Source organism: Carassius gibelio, chromosome A11, assembly GCF_023724105.1.
Source record: "Carassius gibelio isolate Cgi1373 ecotype wild population from Czech Republic chromosome A11, carGib1.2-hapl.c, whole genome shotgun sequence".
NCBI lineage: Eukaryota > Metazoa > Chordata > Actinopteri > Cypriniformes > Cyprinidae > Carassius > Carassius gibelio.
The window spans coordinates 19,416,111-19,441,250 of record NC_068381.1 but is presented as its reverse complement, the minus strand read 5'-3'; the positions used below and the strand labels follow the sequence as shown (position 1 = coordinate 19,441,250).

At 38.4% G+C, this 25,140-nt stretch overlaps 2 protein-coding genes across 5 annotated transcripts in view; one reads left to right on the top strand and one right to left on the bottom strand.

Moving 5' to 3' along the window:
• Positions 1–16,764, bottom strand: part of LOC128022586 (kinesin-like protein KIF21B) — an 81,903-nt gene extending 65,139 nt beyond the window's left edge. For all 4 annotated transcript variants that reach the window (XM_052610285.1, XM_052610289.1, XM_052610286.1 and 1 more), the window contains exon 1: positions 16,396–16,764. In XM_052610285.1, coding sequence (XP_052466245.1) covers positions 16,396–16,436 — 41 coding nt within the window. In that variant the 5' untranslated portion in view covers positions 16,437–16,764. The remainder of the gene's footprint in view (positions 1–16,395) is intronic.
• A 7,027-nt stretch (positions 16,765–23,791) lies between these two features.
• LOC128022601 (LHFPL tetraspan subfamily member 5 protein-like) overlaps positions 23,792–25,140 on the top strand; it is a 5,958-nt gene continuing 4,609 nt past the window's right edge. Inside the window, exon 1 of the mRNA XM_052610320.1 lies at positions 23,792–24,402. Within this exon, the coding sequence (XP_052466280.1) occupies positions 23,991–24,402 (412 nt within the window). The 5' untranslated portion in view covers positions 23,792–23,990. The remainder of the gene's footprint in view (positions 24,403–25,140) is intronic.

Sequence of the window (25,140 nt, the reverse complement as noted above, 5' to 3'; positions counted from 1 at the left end):
CACTCCATGTGTTACATATTCACGTCATGGTCATATTTCAGTGTTTTTATGAGCAAGATGTAAATGAGTCCAGAGAAAGAAAAAAGAAATTGTTCAGCCAATCAATGGGTGCAGCCAAAGTCATGTGGTACAACTAACTAACACTGGGATGAAAAATAAACAGGAAATATCATACAAAGAATAATCATATGAAATCAATTAATAATGCATTTTATCAATAAAATATTTCAACATTTATTTTGAAATTAGTGACTGATGTCTACACTCTGTATATTTGGTAAGTTTTACTCTATTGATACTCCAATTACATTTTTAGTCATTAATTTGAATATTTCTTGAAAACGATTTAAAACTTCTTCAAAAACATATAAAAGGATCACGAAAACCAAGTGCGTATTTCTAAGAACTTAACATATAGATTTCAAACCAGATTTGTTTAAAAAAAAAGATCATTATCTTTATCTTCAAGACTCTTTGTCATTGGCCCATCTAGACTTGATTAGTAATCAACCATCGAGCAAGCTTCCAGGACACCCTAGCAACCACTCGGAAAACCTTAGCAACTGCAAAGTAATGCCTCGCCAACCAGCCACAAAACCCTTATTTTGTGGCGGCTTATGCAAGGGGTTATACTTCCAAAACAGCACAATATTTGCATATTTTAATTTTTCAATTTGCATTTCTGTCTGCTTCCATGCCAAGTTTCCATTATAAGCATATTTCCTGCAACACAATGAAATTCGTTTCTGTGGTAATCGACTACAAGCTACAAACACTGTTCATAGACATTAAGCTGAAAACAACTCAGGAAATACATCAAATGTATTCATACCCTCTTCTGTTTTGAAATGTGTATAAATTTAGAAGCTTTTGAGAATCATGTCTCTATTGTTTCACTGACGTATATTGATGTATCTCCGACCAACAGCTTGTAAATGCCATTCTAAATTTTCTCCAAGTGGGCCATAAAAAGCTCTTGTTTATCTCAGACAGGTAATGAATAGAAAGCGGACGGTTATTCCGTCATTGCACTTCCTGTCTTCTGTGTTTAGAGTCACCAAGGTGGCTCTGTTTTGACTGCCCCACTGCGCACAGAGAACAATGCGAACATGTGATTGTAAAACATGTGGCCCCGGAAAGCTGAGAGTCATGTGTGAACCTGATACAGCAGCGCTGCAGTGACACCACATTGATAATAGTCTTTGAAGTGAGAATGAGAGGAACTGTTGTTCAGTTCATTAAGGGGCGACTACAGGGGGGACTGAGCGCGATACTGTCCTGATGGGAACGAGTCTATTCAGAGCCACAGAAACCAGATATTCACAGCTTTGAATCCTGAAAATAATGTGCTGAGAAGGGCAACAACAATGACTTTGAATGGTTTGACTGAATTCCCATGGGAGCTGGAGAACAGAATGGCTGATACTGGTATACTAGTGGGACTTCAAGAAGATATGAAACAAAAACAAAAAAAGACGTTAAGAGTAATGGTCAAAAGTGCTCAGTTTCATTCGATCATACTGCTGGAAAAAATGAGTCAATTCAAGTGCTTTCATTAGGGGACACGGTACACTAACTTTTTAAAGTTTGGGGTTGGTAAGATTTTTTTTAAGTCTCTTCTGCTCGCCAAGGCGGCATTTATTGGATCAAAAGTAAAAACAATAATATTGTGAATTAGTTTTACAATTTAACCCCTTTGCGTGCAAACATCGCTGACGGCCCCAGTTTATTATTGTTTCACTTTCACAGCACATTAAACATCACTGTCTTACTTCATCTGGACAAACTGTGCATCAATTGAAAGTTTAAAGACTCTAGTTTCGATATTTGACCAATATTTTGATAAAACATTGTTGCAGTGACAGATATTTAGTGATTTATGTCAGGAGTGCAAAATAATAAATCCGTATTATGCCACATTTTGAATAGAAATTCACAACTCACTCCTATTCAGTCACGTCAAGAGCGGTTTATTTGTGTTCACATAGACTCACTGAACAGCATCAATAAGGATTTACCGACCAAAGATGCATATCTGCGGAGATATATGGATATATTTACTGATGTTTACTTCATATTTCTTCAGACAGAATCGTCATTTCTATTCATTTTCCACGGATTTACGCGATCAGATGATAAACAGCCTCTCCCAGCGATCTGTGTGTGCGTGCAGTTAGTCACAGCTCGTGCGGTGTGTGACTCAGACTCTGATTGGGTCTTTCAAACGTCAATCTTACAGTTTCATATTTGGACACCGCCCCATCGTGTCACATGTTTCCTGTACACTTCCTGGTAGTTATCTGGCCAAAACAACACTGTAACACCTCTGTACACACAAAATATCCGAATAATAAACCCGCGATTACGATAGTAAAGCTTGGTATGAGAATTTCTTGAGATCTGGGGCGTTTTTATAAAAAAAATCGAAAATGTACATCGGAAATGCTAACTTGTGCAGCGATGAAAAAGGCTACAAATAACATATTTTTACAACAGTAAACAACCAAATTCCACCCCTGATCGCTAAAGGAAGTTATTATAAACACTCGATCGGGGTTTAAAGTGAGTTTTGAGTAAAAGTGTACTAATAATTTCATAAATTGTCAGATGTAGCTTAATGCTAACGTTAGCACCAATGCTACTAATAGCAGGTGCTTTTCTTCTTCATAATGCATTTTTGTCTCAATAATTCACGTAAGGTCGTAAGAAAATGTTTTGTTGTATTTTTATAGTAAGACTTTTGATAAATAAGGGTTAAATGCAAAGAGAGACTGAAGTGAGATCGCTGCTTTGTTGCTTTGTAAAGCCTGAAAAACCACAATCAAGGCTAATAAAGGTGGAATAAAAACAAAAGAATAATGATAAAAGAATAATGCGGATAATGTGTCATACTTGGCGGAGGTGTGAAAGAACCGTTTGGTGAGAACAATACAATCATGATTCGGGCAGTTTTCAACAGTGAAACATACACAAAGAGCACATGAATGTTTACATGTGAGATCTTACAGAGATGACAAGGGCCATAAATCAATCTGATTAGCCTTCTCTAAAAACACACATGACATGGCCTTAGAAAATATTTCATAAAATTCACAGTTTTACAGATTCGATTATGAAATTTTTTATGAAGTCTTGGAAGACTTGTGGCCTTATCTACACTGTGTTTTCAAACTCATTTCCTACATCAACATTTTTTTAAATACATTTAAAACATATGTTTTTAATATTTTTAGTTTTGTTTTTATGTTTGAGCTTATATATCTCTATTATCATAACAGTCTGAGTGATTCTGATTCCTGAACAGTAAACTTTAAAGTGTCAGCTTTGTGAACAAAGCTTGATTATGTATCTAGTCAGAAAGAATCATGAGCAGAAACCTTTTTATTTTGGGTATGTAATTTCGGTCTCCATGCCAAAAAAGGGGGGTTACTAGTAAGGGGTTAAAAGAACCGTTTTCTATTATAAAATGTCATTCATTCCTGTGATCAAAGCTGAATTTCATTACTCCAGTCTTCAGTGTCAGATGATCCTTCAGAAATATAATGATATGCATGATTATGAATGTTGAAAATAGTGCTTTCTGCATTTTTTCATAATTCGTTAATGAACAAAGTCAAAGGAACCAGATTTGTGTAAAACAGGAACAGTGTAATTACAGATGTCTTTACTTTCACTTTTAATTAATTTAATATGTCCATGATGAATAAAAGTATTAATTTCTTTAAAAAATAAAGATGACTATTAACAGTATTTTACATACTACTGTAGAACTAGTATCACATGCTACTCCAAACATAGCCTTTCCTTTCTTAAATAATAGAATGAATACAAAGAATAACATGAATAAAAATCAATCTGTTTAAAAAGGTGGTTATGATTTCAGCTTCATGGAAATGATCACCATTAATTCTAAAAATGCAAGCTTGTGGTCATCAGAGTCCTAAAGGCAGGCAATGTTTTAAAAATTATTCGGTAAATGTTCACGGAGTCCTTTGAGCATTAGCGTTTCCCTCTGCGAGCCGGTCATTTCCCCATACGTGCAACCCATTATTGATCACATTGATCTTTACAGAACAATATATTACTCTCAAAAGCCTTTTACAAAAATTGCAGAGAAACAGAGTGCATGGAGCTCCAGGTCATAGACAGACACCATTCACAGTATTTAAGCACAAGGCCAAAAAAAATTTTCATCATATTTTTCAATCATATTTTCAAACCTATGCTACTAACATGAACTTGACCAAGTTTCCAAACAATATTCCAAAGCATCTACTTTCCACAATGTGTCTATCCACAGATGAAGCTCCTGAGGACCAGAGGAACGGACCATTTTATGGTGAATCGGGAGATTCTGGCTTGATTCTTGCATCCCTTTGTGATTTTGGCAGATTTTGGGATTTTCAGTTGCGCCATACTTTACCTGAGAGAAAGTGAAAGGACGGGCCGCAGCAGGGATATTGGCCCACCTCATGTATTAAACGGGGGGCAGCTGGGAAAAAGCTGTGAGGAAACGAGCAAGTGTGGATTATAGGGTTGTGACGATAGACGATAGTTTCGCGTATCGACGATAGTCAGAGATATTGACGTAAGCAGATTTCTCTGTCGATAGTCAAGACAATATTAAGCTCATTCTCCTATTAATGTATTCAATTATAATAATAATAACTATTTTTATTAGGCGGCCTATTATAATTCGGCTATCAAACTGCCCAGCTATTTCACTTCAGCACTGCATTTCACACATGCGCGCGCAAAAGAGGATTAGAGCCTGTGGTCGCTAAAGAAGTTGAAACGCTTTGACTCGGATAACGGATCGAAGACAAGGAGTTGGTCTCCCACACATTTAATGGCTGGTAAACGACAACACACTCTTCTCATACATGAGAGATTAACTCTTTCTCGGTGTTACGAATAAAGTAAAGACAAAATAATAACATCCATAGAGGTTCTCACGTAGTCCTTCTCTTAAAGACTGATCACTTAACTTATAACGCACACTATGTGGTGACGTAGAAGGACTATGTGAGAATCACTATGGATGATAAGTTCCCTCTGCCGCCTTGTTATATGAACTTACCTGTTTTTAATTCTTTATATTTAAAGTGTTTAAGCCCAAATTTAGTGTTAAACTGAAATCTACTATTAATTTTCACCGTTGACTGATTTTGCAGAACATTTAGACTGTTAACTTCCATACGGAAGATTTGTCACAGGACACATGATATGACAGCAGCGTATGACTATACATGAACTAGCTGTTTTAAATACAGTATATTTAATGTTAGTTTATCAGCATGTTTGAAAGTATATTTTTTTGATTATTGGTGATTCCATAGGCTCTCTCGCGCGCACCTGCACGGTTTAAAACAACAAATAGTTATGATATGACAAGAACAAAGAGTCTCTCTCTTGCTGCACCCATGCACAATATTACCGTGTATCGTTGATCTCACGGGTTGACGATATGACGATTTGAAAAATGGCCATATCGCCCAACACTAGAGGATTGCCAAGGTTCCCAGAACAGATTTGCCAGTCATACCATTGCCAGGATATTCCATGTCCAGAACCAAAGAAAAGGTGCAGACAATCATATAGGGGCTTTATTGTGCAACAATGGATTCTAGTTCCTCAACACATAAACATGATGTCACTGGGCAGCCAGAGATTGTAATTGAAAAGCTTGAGGTATAGTACCTATAGTCACTTTGTTAGATTGCTTAAGCTCCATAACTCAAGTAGTGCCTGTGGAGGTCTGCCACTCCCCTGTGCTCAAGCTGGCACCAAAGCAAATGCATACACATGCAAATGTTTAAAAAAATAAATGCGTGCAAACACACACAAAATATCCAAACCACTGTGCTGACTATTACAAAAACACCTATATTCCACGTAAAATTACACATTATCCATAACAAAGAAGCTGTTCAAAAACCCAGTGAGTGGATTTGCTTAAGCAATATAATAAAATAAAAAGGAATCAGAGAGAGATTTGAAACACTAGCTGCGTTTCCATTACAAATTTGCACAAAACCTTTGCGATATTCTATAAATGTCGATAAAAAAACTATTGTGTAACGGCGGCGTTTCCGTTAACCAATGTTATGTGAATAAAACAATTTTTTTCCTCTCGCAAGTGAAGATGGGTAAGATTTTGGTAGATTTACATAAAATTGCAACCACTCCACCAGCCATTATTTTTAATTGCAGTTTTGCTAAATATTTTTTTTAAATGGCCAGAAAAAACACCTCATGTTTGTAAAAACGTTTTTGCAATATATGGGCGTTTTGGAGAAATTTATGTGTTTCCATTAGGCGTATTTTCATTTCGCAATTTAAAATTTGCACAATTGGATAATGGAAATGGACCTACTGTTCGTCAGTGCTGTCTCATGCTTGACATGCTTGAGTTGTCTAACTTGACAACTGATTCCAATGGTTCCAATTTTTTTCGGAAAGATGTTTCAGCAGTTTTCATTCCAGACAAATTAAATATTTTACTACTCCTTCTAAGGAATAATCTATGGAAGCCCATTTCTGCCATTGAATAAAATATATAAAAAAAAGGTAACTGTGACTTTTTATCTTACAATTCTGACTTCTTTACTCACAACTGTGTGGGAAAAAAGTCAGAATTACGAGATTTAAACTTGCAATGCTCAGGGAAAAAAGTCAGAATTGTGAGATAAAAAGTCAATTACCTTTTTTATTTTTTATTCAGTAACCAAAACGGGCTTCCATAATCTGTGTCAAAATATCAAGTCATTCATTTTGCAACATGCTAACATCAATCTCTATTAGAATCAATGTCAAGCTGCACTTCACTTGAATTGCACAATTTGCAAATTAATGATTTTCACCATTTGAAAAAAAAAACGCGCTAAAAACACTTCCCCAAAATATGTGTTTTATAGTAAAACAAGTTTGGAATGAAATGATGGTGAGTACATGTCAATTTAAATTTTATGGATGAACTTTCCCTTTAAAATTTCACCTAGGTAGGTGGCTTGCTAGGTTTTGTACCAAAGTTGGAGGACTTAATTAGCACAGAGCCCATTTCACCCACTTGATTAATAATCTGATGAGCCTCTAAAGCATCTACAACATGCCCAATTAATGGTTCACAAAGACATTGAGCTCTGATTCCAAAACTCATCTGAACTACAACTCCCAGAGAGCCATTCAGAGATACGAAAGGCCTGCAGGATGGGATTACCCCCATTACAGAGATCTAAGAAGGGCTTTGCACACAAAATAGTCATGCAATGGCCAGTCAAGAACGCTGAGGGGAACAGCAATAAAAAGCAGTAATGCTCTGATGAGTAAACAAAAGAAAGCAGGGGCATTATGAATGTTATGAAAACGGTGTGCATATACAGAAGTGAGGAGAACAGGTGAACAGTTACTCAGCATCTTCATCAATTAAATCATGTAAAAACATAACGTTATATTCTTTTAAATCTTTGTGTAATAATGTTTCACATGCTACTTTAATACTAAGAAGCATATGTGTGTGTATTAAGCAGTAGTGTGCAATATGCTAATAATCCAGTCCAAACTCACACTCACAGATGTATGTTATGGTTTTAAAAGAATGACTTTGGCACATTGGTTCCATCTTTCCTCTCTCTCTCTCAATACCCATTTCAAGGTCAGACGACCTTAAGATCACAGCTGGTAGAGTCACTGAGTGTGTGTGTGTGAGATTGAGAGCATATTGTGTGGTAAAAATAAGTATATTCAGGGAAGTAGCAGACAGATCTTAATCATGCAAAGAGGCCATTTATAAAAGGTCACTTCTAAAGTATTTGTATTCATCAGTTCAGTACCTTTAAATAAAATGATGATGCTCTACTGCGTTAACAGTAATATGGTAATCAACCTCTGAACACATGAGATTCATCTGTTCCTGTTGGCCCCAAGCATGAATTAAACAAGCAGTGGCCCTCAGTAACCCCAGAACCCTGTTGTGTTTGCCGGGACAGACAGAAGTCCACGGCCCAGCGTGACCCAGCCTCGGTGGGAGCAAGTCCCTGGGGTGAGCACGCTATATGCCATCTAAACGCATTTTGTAAGCAAATGTGTGTTTCTTCGAGGGGTAGACACCCCTAAACAAACGGTCACATGCAGTTCTCAATCAGGTCTGTCACCATGACACAAGAGAAAAGTGATATCCATGGATTATTGTCAGTGATGAATGAAACACCACTCACACAGAAGTCAATGTGGCAAAATTGCCTTATGCAAAATACCTGGTCCAACTGAAATGACTCCACCCACAAAATTTCACAGAGCAATGGTAAATGTGACTTTTGACAGTTTATAATTACATTTAATCATTTGTAAAACTTACAAAGAATACATTAAGGGCCAGATTGACTTGCAGCTTGTGCCAGCACAAATCGTCTTTTGGAATTAAAATAGTACTGTCATGATTTACTAAAGATGTGCAGTGAAGAATTAGCACTGAAAAGGTGTGGATGGTTATTTTTGCACCTGACCATACGCATTTGTAGGAGTTTCCCTTTCAGACGCAAAATTATGGGAGGAGAGTATTTAAATGAATCACGCAACACGATTTACTAACATTTACGCTCACTAAATTACTGGTATTTGCGCCATTATTTAAAGCTCAAAAAAGCATGCCTTGAAGATGCTAATTTGATCTATTGTCGGTAGATTGCTCTGGTTCTTATGGAAAAGATCTGGCTGCGTCTGTGGTCTTTTCATTTGCGCATTTCAGTAAATCACCGGCAAACATCTGCACTCCATTAGCGCCTTTTTGAAAGTGCGCTCTCAAGCTATATTGCTTTTCCTTTTTAAATGTGGCCCTAAAATTTATATTTTACAATATATTTTAGTATATATAGAAAAAACTATTATTTTAGAATTTTTTTTCACAATATAACTATATTTGATCAAATATTGGTGAGCACAAGAGATGTAAAAAAATATATATATATTTTTTTTTTTTGTGGTAAATTTATGGGATTTCTATTATTTTATTTTATTTATTTATTTTTACATAGCATACAGGGTTAAAAATCTAAGTTTGACTGCATAAAAACAGCACATCTCTCTTCATCAAGCTGTACAATTTTAACTACAATCCAAGTCTGCAGTGTGGAAGTTACACACCAATATTTAATGAGCAATGATGGTTGCCTTAGAAGCTGCCTTTTTTTGCTACAACTAATAAGGAAGCAAAACCAATTTCATCAGAGACCCCAGGACCTATTTAAGCTTCTTACGGCTTAAGATACCTAATCACCAGCTGGTCCCTTTGACCCGTTAAACAACTTTTTTTGTTATCGTTTACAAGCTGTGCAATGTCCAGAAGGTCCTGTGAACAAAGCAGACAAGCCCTCACTGGGTGCTCCAATCCCTGGGTGAACTGAGCCTTGTGTGATTGTCCCGGCCCTGGTTCTGTTACAGCAGTTACTGAAGGACCGGTGCAAAGGGTCCAAAACCAGAGGTCTATTGACTTAATTGTCCCACAACCCCCCAATTCACAGGAGAAAAGCAGGACTATAGGAGGGGGGTGGTGGCTGGAGAGGGCAGCAGGGGGTCAGTTAGATTTCAAAGGCCAGGGTACGAGCTCGGCCTGAATGCGGTCCAGCATCTGAGGGAGGGGGCTGTGCTCTGCGGTCTCCGTGTTGCAGCGTGGCCCTTGGACAGTCCGGCAGGGAGCCAAGAGAGTCCAGCGGAGCGTGAAGGAGGAATAATAGACCATGTATGTGTACTTCACATTCACAAAGGATAAACCCTATTGAAGTTTTCTGAACCTTTGCTGAAATTTGAATAAGAGCAAAAAGAGCTTCTGTCAGCAAAAAGTTCAGAAATACTAAATGCAAAAAACCATGAAGTCTTCTAGGTTAATTAATTTGCAACTATGATAAGATTAAACACGACCAAAGAGGAAACGCTGGAAACACTTATGTCATGCTCACTTGATCCCAATTAAAGTTTTGTAACAAAGTAAAAGTACATTACAAGTACACGCATAAATCCCTCAGCCTTGCATAAACACATTTCAAGAAATCAATCTTTCTTAAAGGGCCAGTTCAACCAAAATGTAAAAAATTACATTATTATTCACAGTCTTTTAAAACATACTTTTTCCTTTTTTTTTTTTTAAAGGAGAATTTTTGCTTAAAAACTTAAAACAAACTTAAAAGGATAGTTCACTCAAAAATGAAATTTACCCAATAATTTACTCGCCCTCAGACCATCCTAGGTGTTAGAGCTTTATTTAGTGTAGAGCACTTTTTATGATGAATAGATGCACTTTCTTGAGCTATACAAACACTGCTATTATAAAGCTAGGAAGAGCCTGGATATTTTATAGAACTCAGATTGCATAAATCTAGAAAAAAGAAAGTCATATACACTTTGGATGGCTTGAGAATGAGTAAACCATGGGGTAATTTCTCCTGTGCATATAAATACAGATAGAAAAGCACAGCGAGAACATTCTGCAAAGCATCTTTCAATTGAATTCCATGAAAAAGCACAATAATTTTTCTTTTGTAGTGAACTATCCTTTGAATAATGTCCTGTTAATGCTTAGTCAAGAACATCTTATGTGTTCACAACACCCTGAAGTCACACTGCAGTGGCTTTACACTATGGACCAATGACATTGCTTTCTGTGAGAGACCGTGATATGCAGCCATTTATTAGTGCCCTAAAAACACACAAAGTCACTTATCACACACACAAATAATTAATAAATGCCTCTCTTTGTATTCTTCCACTGAGAGTTAATGTTGATTTTGCTATACAGCCTTTTGACACTGAAAGAGAAAAAGACACTTCCTGTTTTCTCTTGCCCTCTCACTCTCTTTCTCTCCCCGCCTCCCTCCCAGCCTCTTCCCCTTTTCATCTAAAACACAACTGGCCTTTTCTTTCTTCAATGTCTACCAGAACAGCATCTAGACGTTATCAATTGATGCTCTCGTGTCAGTGAGTCAGTGTCGGTGGGTCTGGAAGGTTTTTAAAGGGAAGCCCTGAGGCAAACTGACTACTGGCTGCATCTAATAGCACGTCTTCCTGTCTGCGAGAAACTGAGACTAATGTCACAAGTAGGTCACAGAAACATACCTCTGACCCCCTCAGCTATCACTTCCTGTGTGGTGCGATTAACTCAACGCATTCAACTACACACAATCTACTGTCTTGAAGGGCGAACGATTTCCTGTGGAAACAGCAGGAAGGATAGTCATAGTGAGATTTTCACAACGTAGCATGCAATCGGGGTCTTCAATGTAAGCGACTGACTTGCAGTGAGGTGAATGTGATGACATGGTCTGTTCATAAAAAATGCTGGCTAGCGCGTATTGTGGTTGTGAGGTTTAAACTCACGGGACTCCGCCCTATCTGCCACCCAGGGCCTAAATATTGCGTCAACAGGAAGTAAAGAAACAGAGATCGACAGAAAAAGGCACGCCTCGTGGCAGTTGAGGAAGTACTTATATTAGTAAACATCAAGAAAGGACCAAAGAAGATACTTCGCCATGCATTTATGCAGCAAAACATGGTTTAGGCCGTCTTCTGCATTTATGTGTCTAAATTAAATCAAAATATTCAACTAAATAACCCAAACTCTTCTCCATAAACTATTTTCCACTCTTTTTTTTGGAGAATATGAGCTGAACGCAGACAACGTACGCTCTTCTGTGTCAGCCGCACTGCACTGATGCACTGTTTGTTTTTTTTAATCAAAGTGTAAATACATGCAGAAACCTATCCTTGTTGTGCGGCTGACACAGTATAGCGTACGCAGTTTGCGTTTAGCTCTTATCCCAGACAGCAAGCAGTTTCGGCCCAGATCCGTCCTGAATGAAATCCATACGTGCCAGATGTGGGCCGGATCTGGGCCGAAACTGCTTGCTTTATCCAAAATGGCTCTACTTGGCGACTTGATTTTAACAGATTTTATATTATCTTCATTATGCACGCTGTCATTTGTGATCACCTCTACCATGTAACTCTTAGGGATGCCAAGGATCTCAAAAGACCCAAAACGCTTTACCCTGAAGTCTTGGAGGATGCTGTTCTCATAAACAAAGCAATTACGAGTCTAGTTCCCAGGAGCCTCAACTATTAACATGATCCCCCCACAAACCCATGCATTCTCAGCCAGACCCTTGAGAAAAGATCAAGTCATGTCAGTAGGAAGCAGACTGGACACATAAACAGATCATGCATTTCTCAAAACTGTCAGCACTTATCTGGCAACCATTAAGTTTGAGCTCAGTTCAAAGAGAAAGGAGACTAAAAACAGCTAGTGATGTTAGATCATTCCTAAAAATATAAAATCATAAGACGTGTTATCTCGAGACCCTGAAGGGATTCCTAGGAGATACAGACAGCCTGCCGCCACAGTATGGACAACCGTCTTTTATCAGGCAAGAAAATCATCAGCAGAACAAATTTTCGCTTGGTGTCTAATTATACCAGAGCTGTTGAGTCAACACTCCTGGAGAACGTCTCACTTGTCTACACCAGAAGGGTGGAGTCAAGGAAAGATGGCCTCCAGATGACATACACCCATGGGGAAACACACACACACACACACACACGCGGTACAGATGCAAACTCCCACCCACAGAGGGACAAACATAATCAATCTCTCAACTACAGGCTTTGATAGCGATTAAGAGGAAATGAGGTAGAAAAAGGGTCAACTCGTGAGAAGTGAAGCTGAGCTTCCTATGTTGAGATCCCATATTCACACTGTGGCAAGGATGATCTCTCAATAATGATGGGGAAGTTGTTTATTTCCCAAACAACAGCAATGACGTGACTTACTGTAAATGCAGAACAAAACCATTCACAAGACTGTAAATTAGGCTACTGGTTTGGGATTTCATCAAGAAAGAATTTCTGAATTATGAAGATCCATCATCTTATCTAGTGTGTTGTTAAAGTGGGCATCAAGGAAGATACTAACTGACTGATGTTCTCAATTTCTCACCGTCCCAGCCCAATCACATCCTGCCTGCCCTTATCTAATGGCTCTGCAGGGAAATTCCAGAAAAGAACTGCCAATGATGAAATAAAATGGCACTTTGAGGATTTCATTGCTTCCTAGTTTTGACTTTATATGTCAAGTTTGAGGAGTTTGCCACTCCTCGAGAGGATTGCATGATATACACTGCAAAAGCAACCACCATTGGTCAATACTTTGACACCTCTTCAAACACCTAAAAAAATGACAATGAGACGCAAGCACAGCTAGATTACATTACACGACTTCAGCCCAGATCTGGGGAGGGTCAAAATCAGTCTGTGGATTTTGACTAGTTGGTGTTGACAAATTTCACAGAAAAATTGCTTATGATTAGAGCAGACTCCAGAGTTTTACCCTCAAGACTATAATTTCATCTAGTTGGAGGATATTAAGGAAAGTCTGCATCCAAATCCACTTGGTTTATTTTTTTTCACACATTTTGCATGATGTACAAGAGTAGCAACATATTTTTCTTTGGTATTGTGATTTACAAATGAAAATAAAATAAATGTATGGCAAGTACTGGATTCAATTCACTGGTTGTTGACTGGACGGAGGCAGATCTTTTAATAAATACATCTTTTTAATAATTCCTAATTAATTACAAGTTCCGAGCACAAAAATGGGCAAACAATGTTGTAATCACAAGTGGGAAACTCAGAGTTTCCCAAATGCACTTGAAGGCTGTCATTACACTGGATGATTGAGTTATGATATTATGATTAAGAATAAAAGTTTACATTAAAAAAAACTGAACATGCATCAATGAATAGTTCACAATAAGATCAATAACATGCATTTAGAAAATTGTGTGGTTTTCTATTTCATGTCAAACTTTAATCTAGATTGTAATTTCTAGAAATTAAGTTCAAAACATAGGTTTCAAGGCAGCCAGCTACAATCTTAACCAGATCTGCTTTTCTAGAATGGCTTGAGTGTTATGATTCTTCCCATGCATTAACATTAGTCTATCACCTCTGTAATAACGTCTCTGGAGGTGGGTCACTAATTTTGCCATTTTCAAGCTGACTTTTCTCAGAAGCTGCCAATTATCATTGAAAATGGACACTGGGTCATTTTGTCACTCTGCATCACTGTCAGTGTGAACATCCCTTTATGTTACGAATGTCCAATACTAACAGTGACGCTTGCCTGACCAAGCAGCACAGATGTTTGAGCAATATCAGTCCAGTCCTCCCTTGCAAGCACTGGATATGGATCCAGTTGAAGTATAGCTTTAAATAACAGTCTGCCTTTGTGATGCTCAGCAGAACACGTGGGTCCTCTTCATTCATTGATGTAATGCTCCCTTTCACATCTGCAGGTGCGACCCTGAGTGAGTAGCCTCCACAGTAAAGCACGTTCTCTATGCAAACTGTGCATTAGAAATCAACCATGCATCAACACAAAAGATCCACTTTAACCTTGCATTACTGCAACACGGTTCCATGTGGCCCTTTAAAACACCATACAACGCGTGCACACGAGCTCGCCGCAGGGCTTACAGCATGGAAACGGGGCTACGGGAATATAACACACCCAGACAGTTGACTTCAGGGCCGCGGGAAGTAATTTTGAACAGGGGGTGCTGTGAATTTTTTTTTTTTTTTTTTTTTTTTGACAAAAAACCTATGAGCCTACAGGCCTATTTAAAATACATTTTAAAAATAAATATATTGAGATTTACTACTTTATTTTCATATACACTACAGTGCACAGCCACAGACATCAGTTCTCAGATATGCGCAATCCGTTATTAATCTGAAGCAGAATCAGAAATAATAGTTTAATAATCGAAAGAAAACGAAATAATTACTTTCATTACAATTTCAGATAGCCTATACATACATGCAACTTATTTAGATACAACAAATAATATTACAACAAAATATAATATTAATCAAACTTCACAATAACGCTAAAACAATGCAATCGATTTGGTCAGCTGGCTTGAGTCACTGCACGTTTATGTCACACGCAACTCTATTAACTCCAAAATCTTTTTACGCACACCAGAAGGAAATAATCTCTGACTATTTAAACGTTATTTAACAGTTCTCCACAACCATTACGCAAAGAACACACGAACGAAATAATACTCTCCATCTCCATCCCCACCACCTTACAAAAATACTATAGTGTACTACTTACAATTGCTTGGCTAGTCAAAGCTGATCCCACACTTGTTGCCAAAAATTTTTTACAAACGCGGCAGCACAATGCTCTTCCCTGAGCTACATGCAGGCGGGGTGCCCTGGTTACAGGTGTACAAATGTCGAGGTGCGCTGTATTAAATAAGGATGAATGTATTCTGCGTGGAACGAGCGGGAAACCTCGTTACTCGGCGACCAAACCTGCCTGCCTGACGTTGACAACGTAACTTCCGAACTTGTGTTGATTAGGCCTCAAAATATGAAATTAAAATCCAAAATATATACGTAGTAGCCTACGTGTGTCAAAATCATTTTCTAAAATATTCATAAGGAATTTATAAATTGTGCAAAATATTTTAATAGGCCTACATTTTTTTTATCTCCCTCTCATCACTAGGGGGTGCTGCAGCACCCCCAGCACCCCCACTTCCCGCGGCCATGGTTGACTTGATCTCGATCTTCCTCCATCAGACTGATCGTAAAAGGATCCAGACAATGCTTAGACCACCGCCTCCAGGCATGCTGCAGCCCGATGCCGCTCACCGCTCGAGACTGCTGACACGCGCTTCATTTACGAGCTCACCGCTAGTGAATAAAGACATTAATGTGATTGGCAATTCTGATGATCACTGCAGAAGAATGCGACTCGATCTGATACTGATCTACAGCGATATTTATTAATGTGGGGTTTTAACAAAGGAAATAAGGACACTGGGAGGGAGAGCGCGCGCGTCGTTGTGTCATTATTATCACCTTGCAGACATTCCTGCATCATCTGGCGTCCTTCAGCAGTTATGCAAAACTAAGAAAGCAAATAAACGCAGGTTGCTGTACACTTGTATAAACTGCACTACATTTAGGGATCCTAAATATAACTTCTGTCTCTTATTGAATTATGCATGTCATTATGCGTGCATGTAACATGTATATGGCAGAACATGGGAACTAAAGTTATCGCGCACAGCTGTGTTTGACACTTGCAAGAGATTTTACTCTCTCCGGGTTGTAATACTACGTCTCTGTGCATGTGCCCACCCCATCAAGCGGGTCTTACCTAGCGCAGCACACACCCAGAGAACTGCAACAACCCTGTTTGTCCTCTAAACTCTTGTAAATAAACCGTGCATGATCAATAAAGCGACTAAAACACAACGAAGAGTGTGCTGTACCACAAACAATGGGATATGATGGTTGCAGTCGGCAGATTTTGATAGTCGGGCTTACCTTAAAGAGACCTTGACACAGCAGTCGTTTTGTGTCGCCATGCTTTGTGCTGCCGTTTCACCTCGCCTGTCAAAATGAGAAGCGATGCCGCCAAGTTCTCGCAAAGTTTTCGCACGAACTGAAAACAGTGTTGTGCGTTAACACGCGCGCCACCGATCCGGTCCGTCACTCAGCGTTACGCAGTAACACATCGCGGCTAACCTCTATAATACTGCTGAAAGCAGCACAGCATTGTATAAACTGAATGAAACATGACGGAGATTGGCATATTTTCTTCCTTCGAGTTTGTATCCTGTCATATATGCCAGAGGTGCGCGAGCGTGCATCCGAAACCACACACAGCGTCTGTGCGCACGCACGTTCAATGTGCAGCGCTCGCAGAGAGCAGCGTGGGCGTGTCTACACGCAGATGATAGACACGCCTCACGACCACACAGAGCTGCTGTCCCCGCCCACATATGTGTGTATTAGCCAATTAGAGATCAGCGGCGGATTACTCTTTAAAAGCCGACTCAGCGGTCATAGACTAAACGAAGCTTCAGTCGACACATCTGAACGTTGTGTTGGGAATTTTTTAAGGTACAAACGAATCAGTCCTAATTTTAATCATTGTGTTTAAAGTGTCATCTCCAGCCTTTAATTTTATCAGACATCAAACAAAACATTCACATCTGAAAAGGCTGCAAACTTGGATCTGATCTGGGTTCAAGGGGCATGATTTATGACACCCCATTAGGCGCAGATCATACACAAGAGAGCAAAGGCAAAACAAAATACAGAAATGTACTGGATACATTACCATAACAAGAATGGCTGTAAACGGTTGGGAAACAGAGAAACTTTAATAACGTGACTTCCTCATTAAAAGTGAAACCATAACTGTATCAGTTTAAAAAGACGCAGACAACTGTGAGAAACAAAAAACATGCGTTATATCCTTTAATTTCTAACAAGACAATAAATATGAAACGTTGTTTGAGCTTGTAACCTTAAATCTAATGCTGATGAAGGCTACTCAGGCCAACCAGGTGAGACACAGGGCCCACGACCGATCAAAGGTATCCAGGGAAAAATATCCATTGCTCAAAAAAAAACAGTTGCCCCGTGTATCATCAGCCTGAGAGCACAGAGATATTATAAGATAAAGAACAGCACTTTGTCCAAATAACCACTAAATAATTTCACAAGAACAGCAGATTCCCATGAGGATTATTTGTTGCCTGTGGAAGGATCAGTTGCAGTGCTGTAAAACATAAAGCTGTTTGATATAAATGAATGCATGTTGCAAAACGCAGGGCAGCCACCCACAATCCAAAGCATTCTGAACCCATCCAAACAGATGCCTCCATTATAAATGACATCTCAAGGTTTGAGAATATCCTCGAAAACCTGTCTCCTGGATTAGTGACTTATGTAAGTGTTAAGTTTAAAACATCACATGATGCTATTTTAGAGACTTCGGGGAGGATTGTTTTTTGTGTTAATCTTGCTTTGGGTAAGCCGGTGTTTTTTGAAAATGCCTCCTTAACATTTTAACCTTCATTTTAATCAGATGATAAAATATAACGTCTCTAAACTACATATCGAAGGCAAACAGAAAACATACACACACACAGAAATATGTGTTAGTGTATGCTTATGTTTTGTTCTATTATTACCAAGTTGTACACACACACACACACACACACACACACACACACATATATGTATAATATATTCTATATATTCAGAATGACACGCATCGTGACGTGCATTTTAATTTTTCTTTGATGTTTCCTTAATCTCTTTTGCACAGTTTGCTATATTAAGTTTTGAGGTCATAAGCTAATTTCAGTTTCACATTTTTAATCAACCTTTTCTGCTATTTGAAAAAGAATATTTTTATGCATCCGGTTTTTGCTAACTCAAATCTGCCCATGGGTTACCAAAGGACTAATCCCGATTCATTCATGATTTTGAACAAATCAGAGATGCGGTAGAGTTTGTGATGACACGGCTCCAGATCCCAGCACACTTCACTCTAATGGTCGCCCCACACCAGACAAAAGCATCCATACAACAGCCAGGAGAGGAGCGGTGCAGTGCGGTTGACTCGTTCAGTGTGTGTGTGTGTTGTGTGTGTGTGTGGGTGGGTGGGGGTAGGGGGTCAGATTAGCCACAGTCCATATCTGTTTCTATCCGGTGAATACATTTCCACACATTTGGGTAGAGAGAGCAAAGGAACGGCCAGGCACAGAGTCAGCTGACAGCTCTGACTTCATCTAGGTCAGTCTGCTGCATGTGTGTATGTCTGGACCCCTGGGCTACACACACAACTCACACACACATTGACATTCAGACTCCCTGATCCATCCCCAAATTTCATCCATCCATCCTCCCCCCAGAAACATCACCATCTGTGTGCGAAGGGGCTTGCCAAACACCCAGCGTTCACTTGATCGGGTGTTATTTTGTCAGTAACACTAGTGTAAAAGTGTGTTTTCCTACAATGCATGTAAACGTAATGTATCTTACACGTATGTATTTTATTGTAATTTGTTTGCACAGTTAACTGAGGAGGAAGTCAATGGTCGGGGCGGTCTGGTGGTCAAAAGAGTGTCTCTATGAGGGGGTGGTGCTCCATTCTGTGTCGCGTGCTGTTGCACCCCCTCCAAAGGTTTCTGAATTTCACGCTGGGCCTGGTTTGGGTTTGGGATAGTGGGGCTGAGCATAGCCTACGGGACTTGCCCCACTGACACGGTTATTGATGTGTCCGTGCCACACGACGGACAGAAAGGCCTGGTGTGTGGAGGGGATGACAGTGAGGTCACGGCGGAGCAGAAAGGGAGGCGTTTCTTTTGTATTGGACGGGTAAAAAGAGCAGACAAGTCTAAACTGGACCACTTGAAACCACATGAGTGCACATGACAGGGAAGATCACTCATGTATGGAATGAGCGATAGAAAAAAACAAAGCCCAGTTTAGTAACACTGTCTGTGAAACATACAGTAGTATATCAGAAAAGTACTGAATATGTCATGATGTGTGATTTATTCCTCACATAACTGTGCATGAAGTGGAAAATGTACAGTCTGCTGAGGATTATTGCAAAATAATCCCTTGCATTTTTGAGGAAGGGCCTATTGATGTTCCACCAGTTTTGTAACAGACACAGTTTATTATTAAGAGGATGTTGTGCACTGTTTCCAGGGGAACGATTTTAGGAAGAAGACTAGAGCTCATGCCCTGACAAAAAAACGAAACAAAAAAAGGCTTTTGTATTGTATAATAGACAAACCTGACTCCAGCTGAGGGCCAAACACATCACGGGATGAGCATCTGCCTTCAGCAACGGCGGGAACACAACTCTTCTTATGATCTCTGCTCATCACGATTGTAAATAATACAGATTTAATTAAAAGGCATCAGCGGTGTGGATTACAGTAGAGGACATACAAAACAAAATGGTTTTAGGGACCTCAAAACGAGTGGGATCAGATCGCTAGAGAATACTGCTGGTGAAGTGTATGGACACCAGCTGTCTGGCCACTTTGAGGAAAGACCACACAGTAAATGACCAGAGGTTGACATTCAGTTGACTCAATGGATGTAATGTAGGTCTCTAGTGTTACAGTGTGCTATGAAGTTTTATTCATACGAATATGTTTACACAGCAGAAACATGAGACTCAGGGCAATGCCATTGGGGGGAAATGGCTTTCATAAATGTTGAATTAATTTTAACCCAAGCATTATGTTTTTAAAATGTCATGTGGTCACATTTAGTGTTGAGAATCGTGTGAATTGTGCTGCATTTCAAATATCACGTTTGGTGAACTCTGCCCTGTGAATTTGTATCACGAAGACATGTGACCAACAGGAGATTGACATGGCATCTTAGCTGAATTAAAGGAATGCAAACTGGGGTCATATGACGCAATTTCAAGTTTTCCTTTCTCTTTGGAGTGTTACAAGCTCTTGGTGCATAAAGAAGATCTGTAAAGTTGCAAAGGCATATATTCTTTATAAAAGTTAAGGATCAACCACACACCCCTAAAATGTCTCGTTCTAACATGCCCCCACATGATGTGGGAAGATTTGCATAATGCTGCTGAAATGTTCATGTAAGGAAAGTAACTTTGATTATTGCTGTTGCCACTGGCATTATGTTGTGGAGACACTGTTTCGTTGTGAAAATGAAAAACACAGTACTATTCACCTGGTGACCTCGAGTCACTGGTAATGATTATGGAGGTTTATGTGTCTGTGATCTAAATCCCGTGTGAATCGGTCATGTCTGTAATTTGTAAAGTAAGAATCCCCCCGCTAGTGACCTACCATATTTCACATATCACACGGAGGTCCTGTGATAATATTAGTCCCGTGCGAATCAACATCTCTGTGATTTGGCCAGCATTTGGCAGGTCGTATATCTTTTTTTTTTTTGAGGTTTTTGTGTCCTGTACACTTTTTTATCCATCTTTCATGAAGAATTGAGCTGCGTTGTAATGTTTGATTGTATTTTGGGTGCTGTCATATCGATACACCACAGGCTACAATTTGCAGAAAGAGAAAGCTGAAAAGGTTTTGAGATTAATGTGTTACAAATAAATCAGGCATAAAGCGTGAGATATTATTTTAAGTCAAAAGTAAGTCAAGCGCATATTTATGCAGAAAAACAATGGAAATGTAACACAGCGGATTGCAAAAACATCTTAACAGAAAGCTATTATTATTATTTTTTTTTAGTTGAGCTACTTTTAAAGCAACTGTATGTAAGTTTTATTTTTATTTTTTATTTTAACTTTAGAGTCCCCTGCGTTTAAGTGAGTGGAAGTCATGTCGTTATTGAAAGTTCAGTGTGCAGTGTTTGTTCAGACCTTAAAGCAAGCAAACACTTTGAAATTTGACTTTCCATTTACAATATAAAAGAAAGATAGAAATATTAAAGCATTGCAAACTGACTCTCAAAGTCTGCTGTTGTAATCCACTGCTGTGGGATGTAAGTGATAAAATGAAAGATCAGTTTGTTCATATATCATTTGGTTAAGCATTATTAAGGAAATATTTTGTCCCAGAGGAAAATCACATTACTATCAAAGCTGCAAAGCATTATTAATATATCATAAAGCAGTCAGTTCACATTATGAAGCTTTCTGTACTAATGGTGTTGTGTAATTCACTGTTATTCATCAATGCTTTCCATGGCATAAAATAAAATAAGCTGTTCCTCTGCCCTAAAAATGCTATGAAGAGCAGCAGATGGCACTTTCTGTCCGTCACTTGACATGCGTCTGGCGGCGATTTAGGACAAAGCCAGTGGGACGGCTGAATTGTGCAGATGAGCACTTCATTGATTTCCTTATTCAGCCCCAGGGGGTTACTGTATTGTGCTATTGTCCCAGCACCTTTGCTTCATATATTTTAATCATGAATTATTGTGCAATTATGCACCGGAGGGACAGGTGACGGGGATGGTGACATTATTCTCTCTAAATGTCAACGTTGTTTGTCCCTCTCTGTCACTGTTTAAAAATGCTTCCAGGGCCATTTGTTAAAAAGACAGGGTGATTATGTAGTAGTTTGCACATACAATTTTCCTGACAGCAGGGCTAATCTGATTTAGCCACACAATATCTGTATACGTTTAACCGTAACATTAATACAATTCTGTCTGAACTCTAAACACAGGACTTGACTGTAATAGAATAATTGGCGCAGTTATTGAATCAGTGATTAAACTGAATATGAGCTGCTCACTCAGAGCTGAAAGCCCTGTTGGTCTTCAGAGAGTCCAGCAGAAGTGGATTCACAACACCACAGCGCCTCCTACTGGGTCAAGCCTCATGATGCAGACTCTCATGGACCCCTTGTTAAATCGGAGCCCTTGAAATAAGATGTTATGGCACTCTTGCACTCTGGAGATGCTTTATCTATTCATCATTTGATTTTAGACTTCAAGAGAATTGCAGGTTATGTTGTGTGTCAGTTTTTGTGATCCCAATGTTCCAGAAATGTGTTTTTGGATTGTTTGATCATTTGGTTAATTTTGATGTTTGGGTGAGAAGCAGTGCTGGTCTGAGACTGGTTAGTGTTAGTAGAGTTAGTCAGGTTAGAGTTAGTCACTGAAAGGGCTTTTTTCAGGGTTCAGGTCTTGGGTTTGTAGTGCTTTAAAATATAGCGGTTCGGTGGGACTCAATATTATATGATATATCGTTTTTTTTAAATATACATATATTTTCCGTTATGCCAAATAGAATTAATTTTTTTTTTTAATAGACAAAGCATGCCAATATTTTTCTGTTTTTGGTCTGTTTCATGTGTTTATTGATTAGGGTGTGTAGGGTGTAAATGTACTGGATTGTGATTGGTAAGAAAGCCATTCTGACTTGGGTTCAGGACACAGTGTTCGTGAAGAAAGTTTACAGTTCTGTTGTTTGAAATACGGCTACACAACTTAAGAGACATGTTTATTGCCCTTTGTATGTTGTCAGGTTCAGATCCACTTCTTGTATTAAAGGGGACCACGCACACAGTTTCAGCCGGTCTCATGTTAACCTCGAGTAGAGTACCTGTAGAGTATATTGCAGCCTTCATCAGCTGTGTTTATAGACTTTGTTTGATCTGTTTATAATTGTCATTGAGTTGTTTTGGAGGAATTTCTTTTTATACATTTTTAAAGTTTATCCAAATGTTTTTGTTTTTTTTTGCGCTCAGATTATTTCATTTCTGGTAAAACATTTGGTACGATGGTGTTTCTTTTTTGTATTGTTTTAATACTGAACTCTATTCAGTTCTTATGTCAGCGTTGTTTGGTCCTTTATGTTTCGGATGTGATCATTTTGATAATTTGATCATTATGTTGTCTGGGTCAAACCATTTTTTCATATTTCTTTTGCAAGTCAGTTTTACATGCTGCTCTTTGATTGAAATATATAATTGATTTCATTTGTGGCCAAATCAACACCATCTTTGGTTGTTTCAAATCTTTGTTTAATAAATGTAATGTTCTTCAGAATTGAGGGCAATTGTCAATTATATGTGCTGTCTGGACCTCATCTGTCCCCATTTCACAGGTTTCCATTATGTTTTGTGTTGGTGTATGATTTAAAAAATAATAATATTCTAACTATTTCTCTATATCTGTCTATGTATCTGTATATCTATCTATACATGTGTCTGCATATCTGTATAACTATCTTTATATCTGTCTTATATATATATATGTCAGTCTGTTATTAAAGACACAGTCGGACTGTAGACTTGTCTGTCTATTTTCAGTGAATCCCATTAACACAGAGTATGACAGAGAGCTGTTTTAGTCACAGCCGGTGAGTCAGTTCTCTAGGTTTGAGACACAGCCAGAGTGCAACTCTACACCTCCATTAATTAATAATCCAGTGATCTCCGAGCACCACACGGTGCTTGTCTGAATGAAGAGAGCACTTGCATCAGCTTGCAAACTTTCTCTTCTGTCGGATCCAATGAGCACACTTTATTTCAAGCAGTTCTGGAGTTTGATTATCATTTCTCTAAACCACTACTAGTTGTTTGTACTCTACTGTCCGAATATTGCTTTAACGCACACCTTCGGGTGGCCCGTCATCTCCGGCAAACATGACTAAAATGTTATCGGCCCAGGAGGCTGCCAAGATCTATCACACGAATTACGTGAGAAACGCCAGGGCTGTTGGTGTTCTGTGGACTATCTTCACCATCTGCTTCGCCATCATCTGTGTGGTGGTCTTCATTCAGCCTTACTGGATTGGAGACAGCGTTGACACCCCTCAGTCCGGATACTTTGGGCTTTTTCACTACTGCATTGGGAACCCCATCACAGGAGAACTGGTGTGTAAGGGCAGCGCTTTAGACTTTGGATCTATACCTTCAGGTGCCTTCAAAACCGCTATGTTCTTCGTTGGGATCTCTTTGCTGTTGATCGTGGGGACTATTGTCTGCTTCAGTTTGTTCTTCTTCTGCAACTCAGGCAGCGTCTACAAGATCTGTGCATGGATGCAGCTGGCAGCTGGTCAGTGCAACTAACTCATTCAGTTTTATTAATGACATAAACATTACTTATGTGATTGTTCTTATTACTTACGTTTTACAATAATTATTATACATATAAATAATATATTGTATTATTATATTATGAATTATTATAATATATATATATATATATATATATATATATATATATATATATATTTTTTCCTTAAAAATATAAAATCTTAAATGTATTATTTATCAAACCATGTGGCATTTATTTGTTACTTTTTTATTTAAAGTGACATTATCTGTTTGCATATGTCACAGAATAATTTATTATTTAATGCAATAACATTCATGTCATGTTAATTTTGTATAATTTATAAACTATTATAGTGTTTATTAATATTTTGAATTAGCTTTTATTTTATATTTTTGATTAAATATTTGTCATTTTAGTTTTTAAAGTTTTTCCTTTTTAAAAATGTCAGTTTTATTTTAGCTTTAGCTATGTATTTATTTTTTAGCATTTAAAATTTTAACTTAAAAAAAAAGTTTCATCAAAAGTTTATATTTTATTACAGATTTATTTCAATTAATGCAAATGAAAATATTTGAGATTTCGTTTTATTAATGTAGTTAATATTGCCTGAGCTCTTCAGATCCCTCAAAGGGAAATAAACATCTTTCTGTGAGTCCTGTAATGCACGAGGTCACTCAGGACTTCAGGACCCTGGATAGTTCCACATCCCACTGACAAGCAAAGCTGCTTTACAGT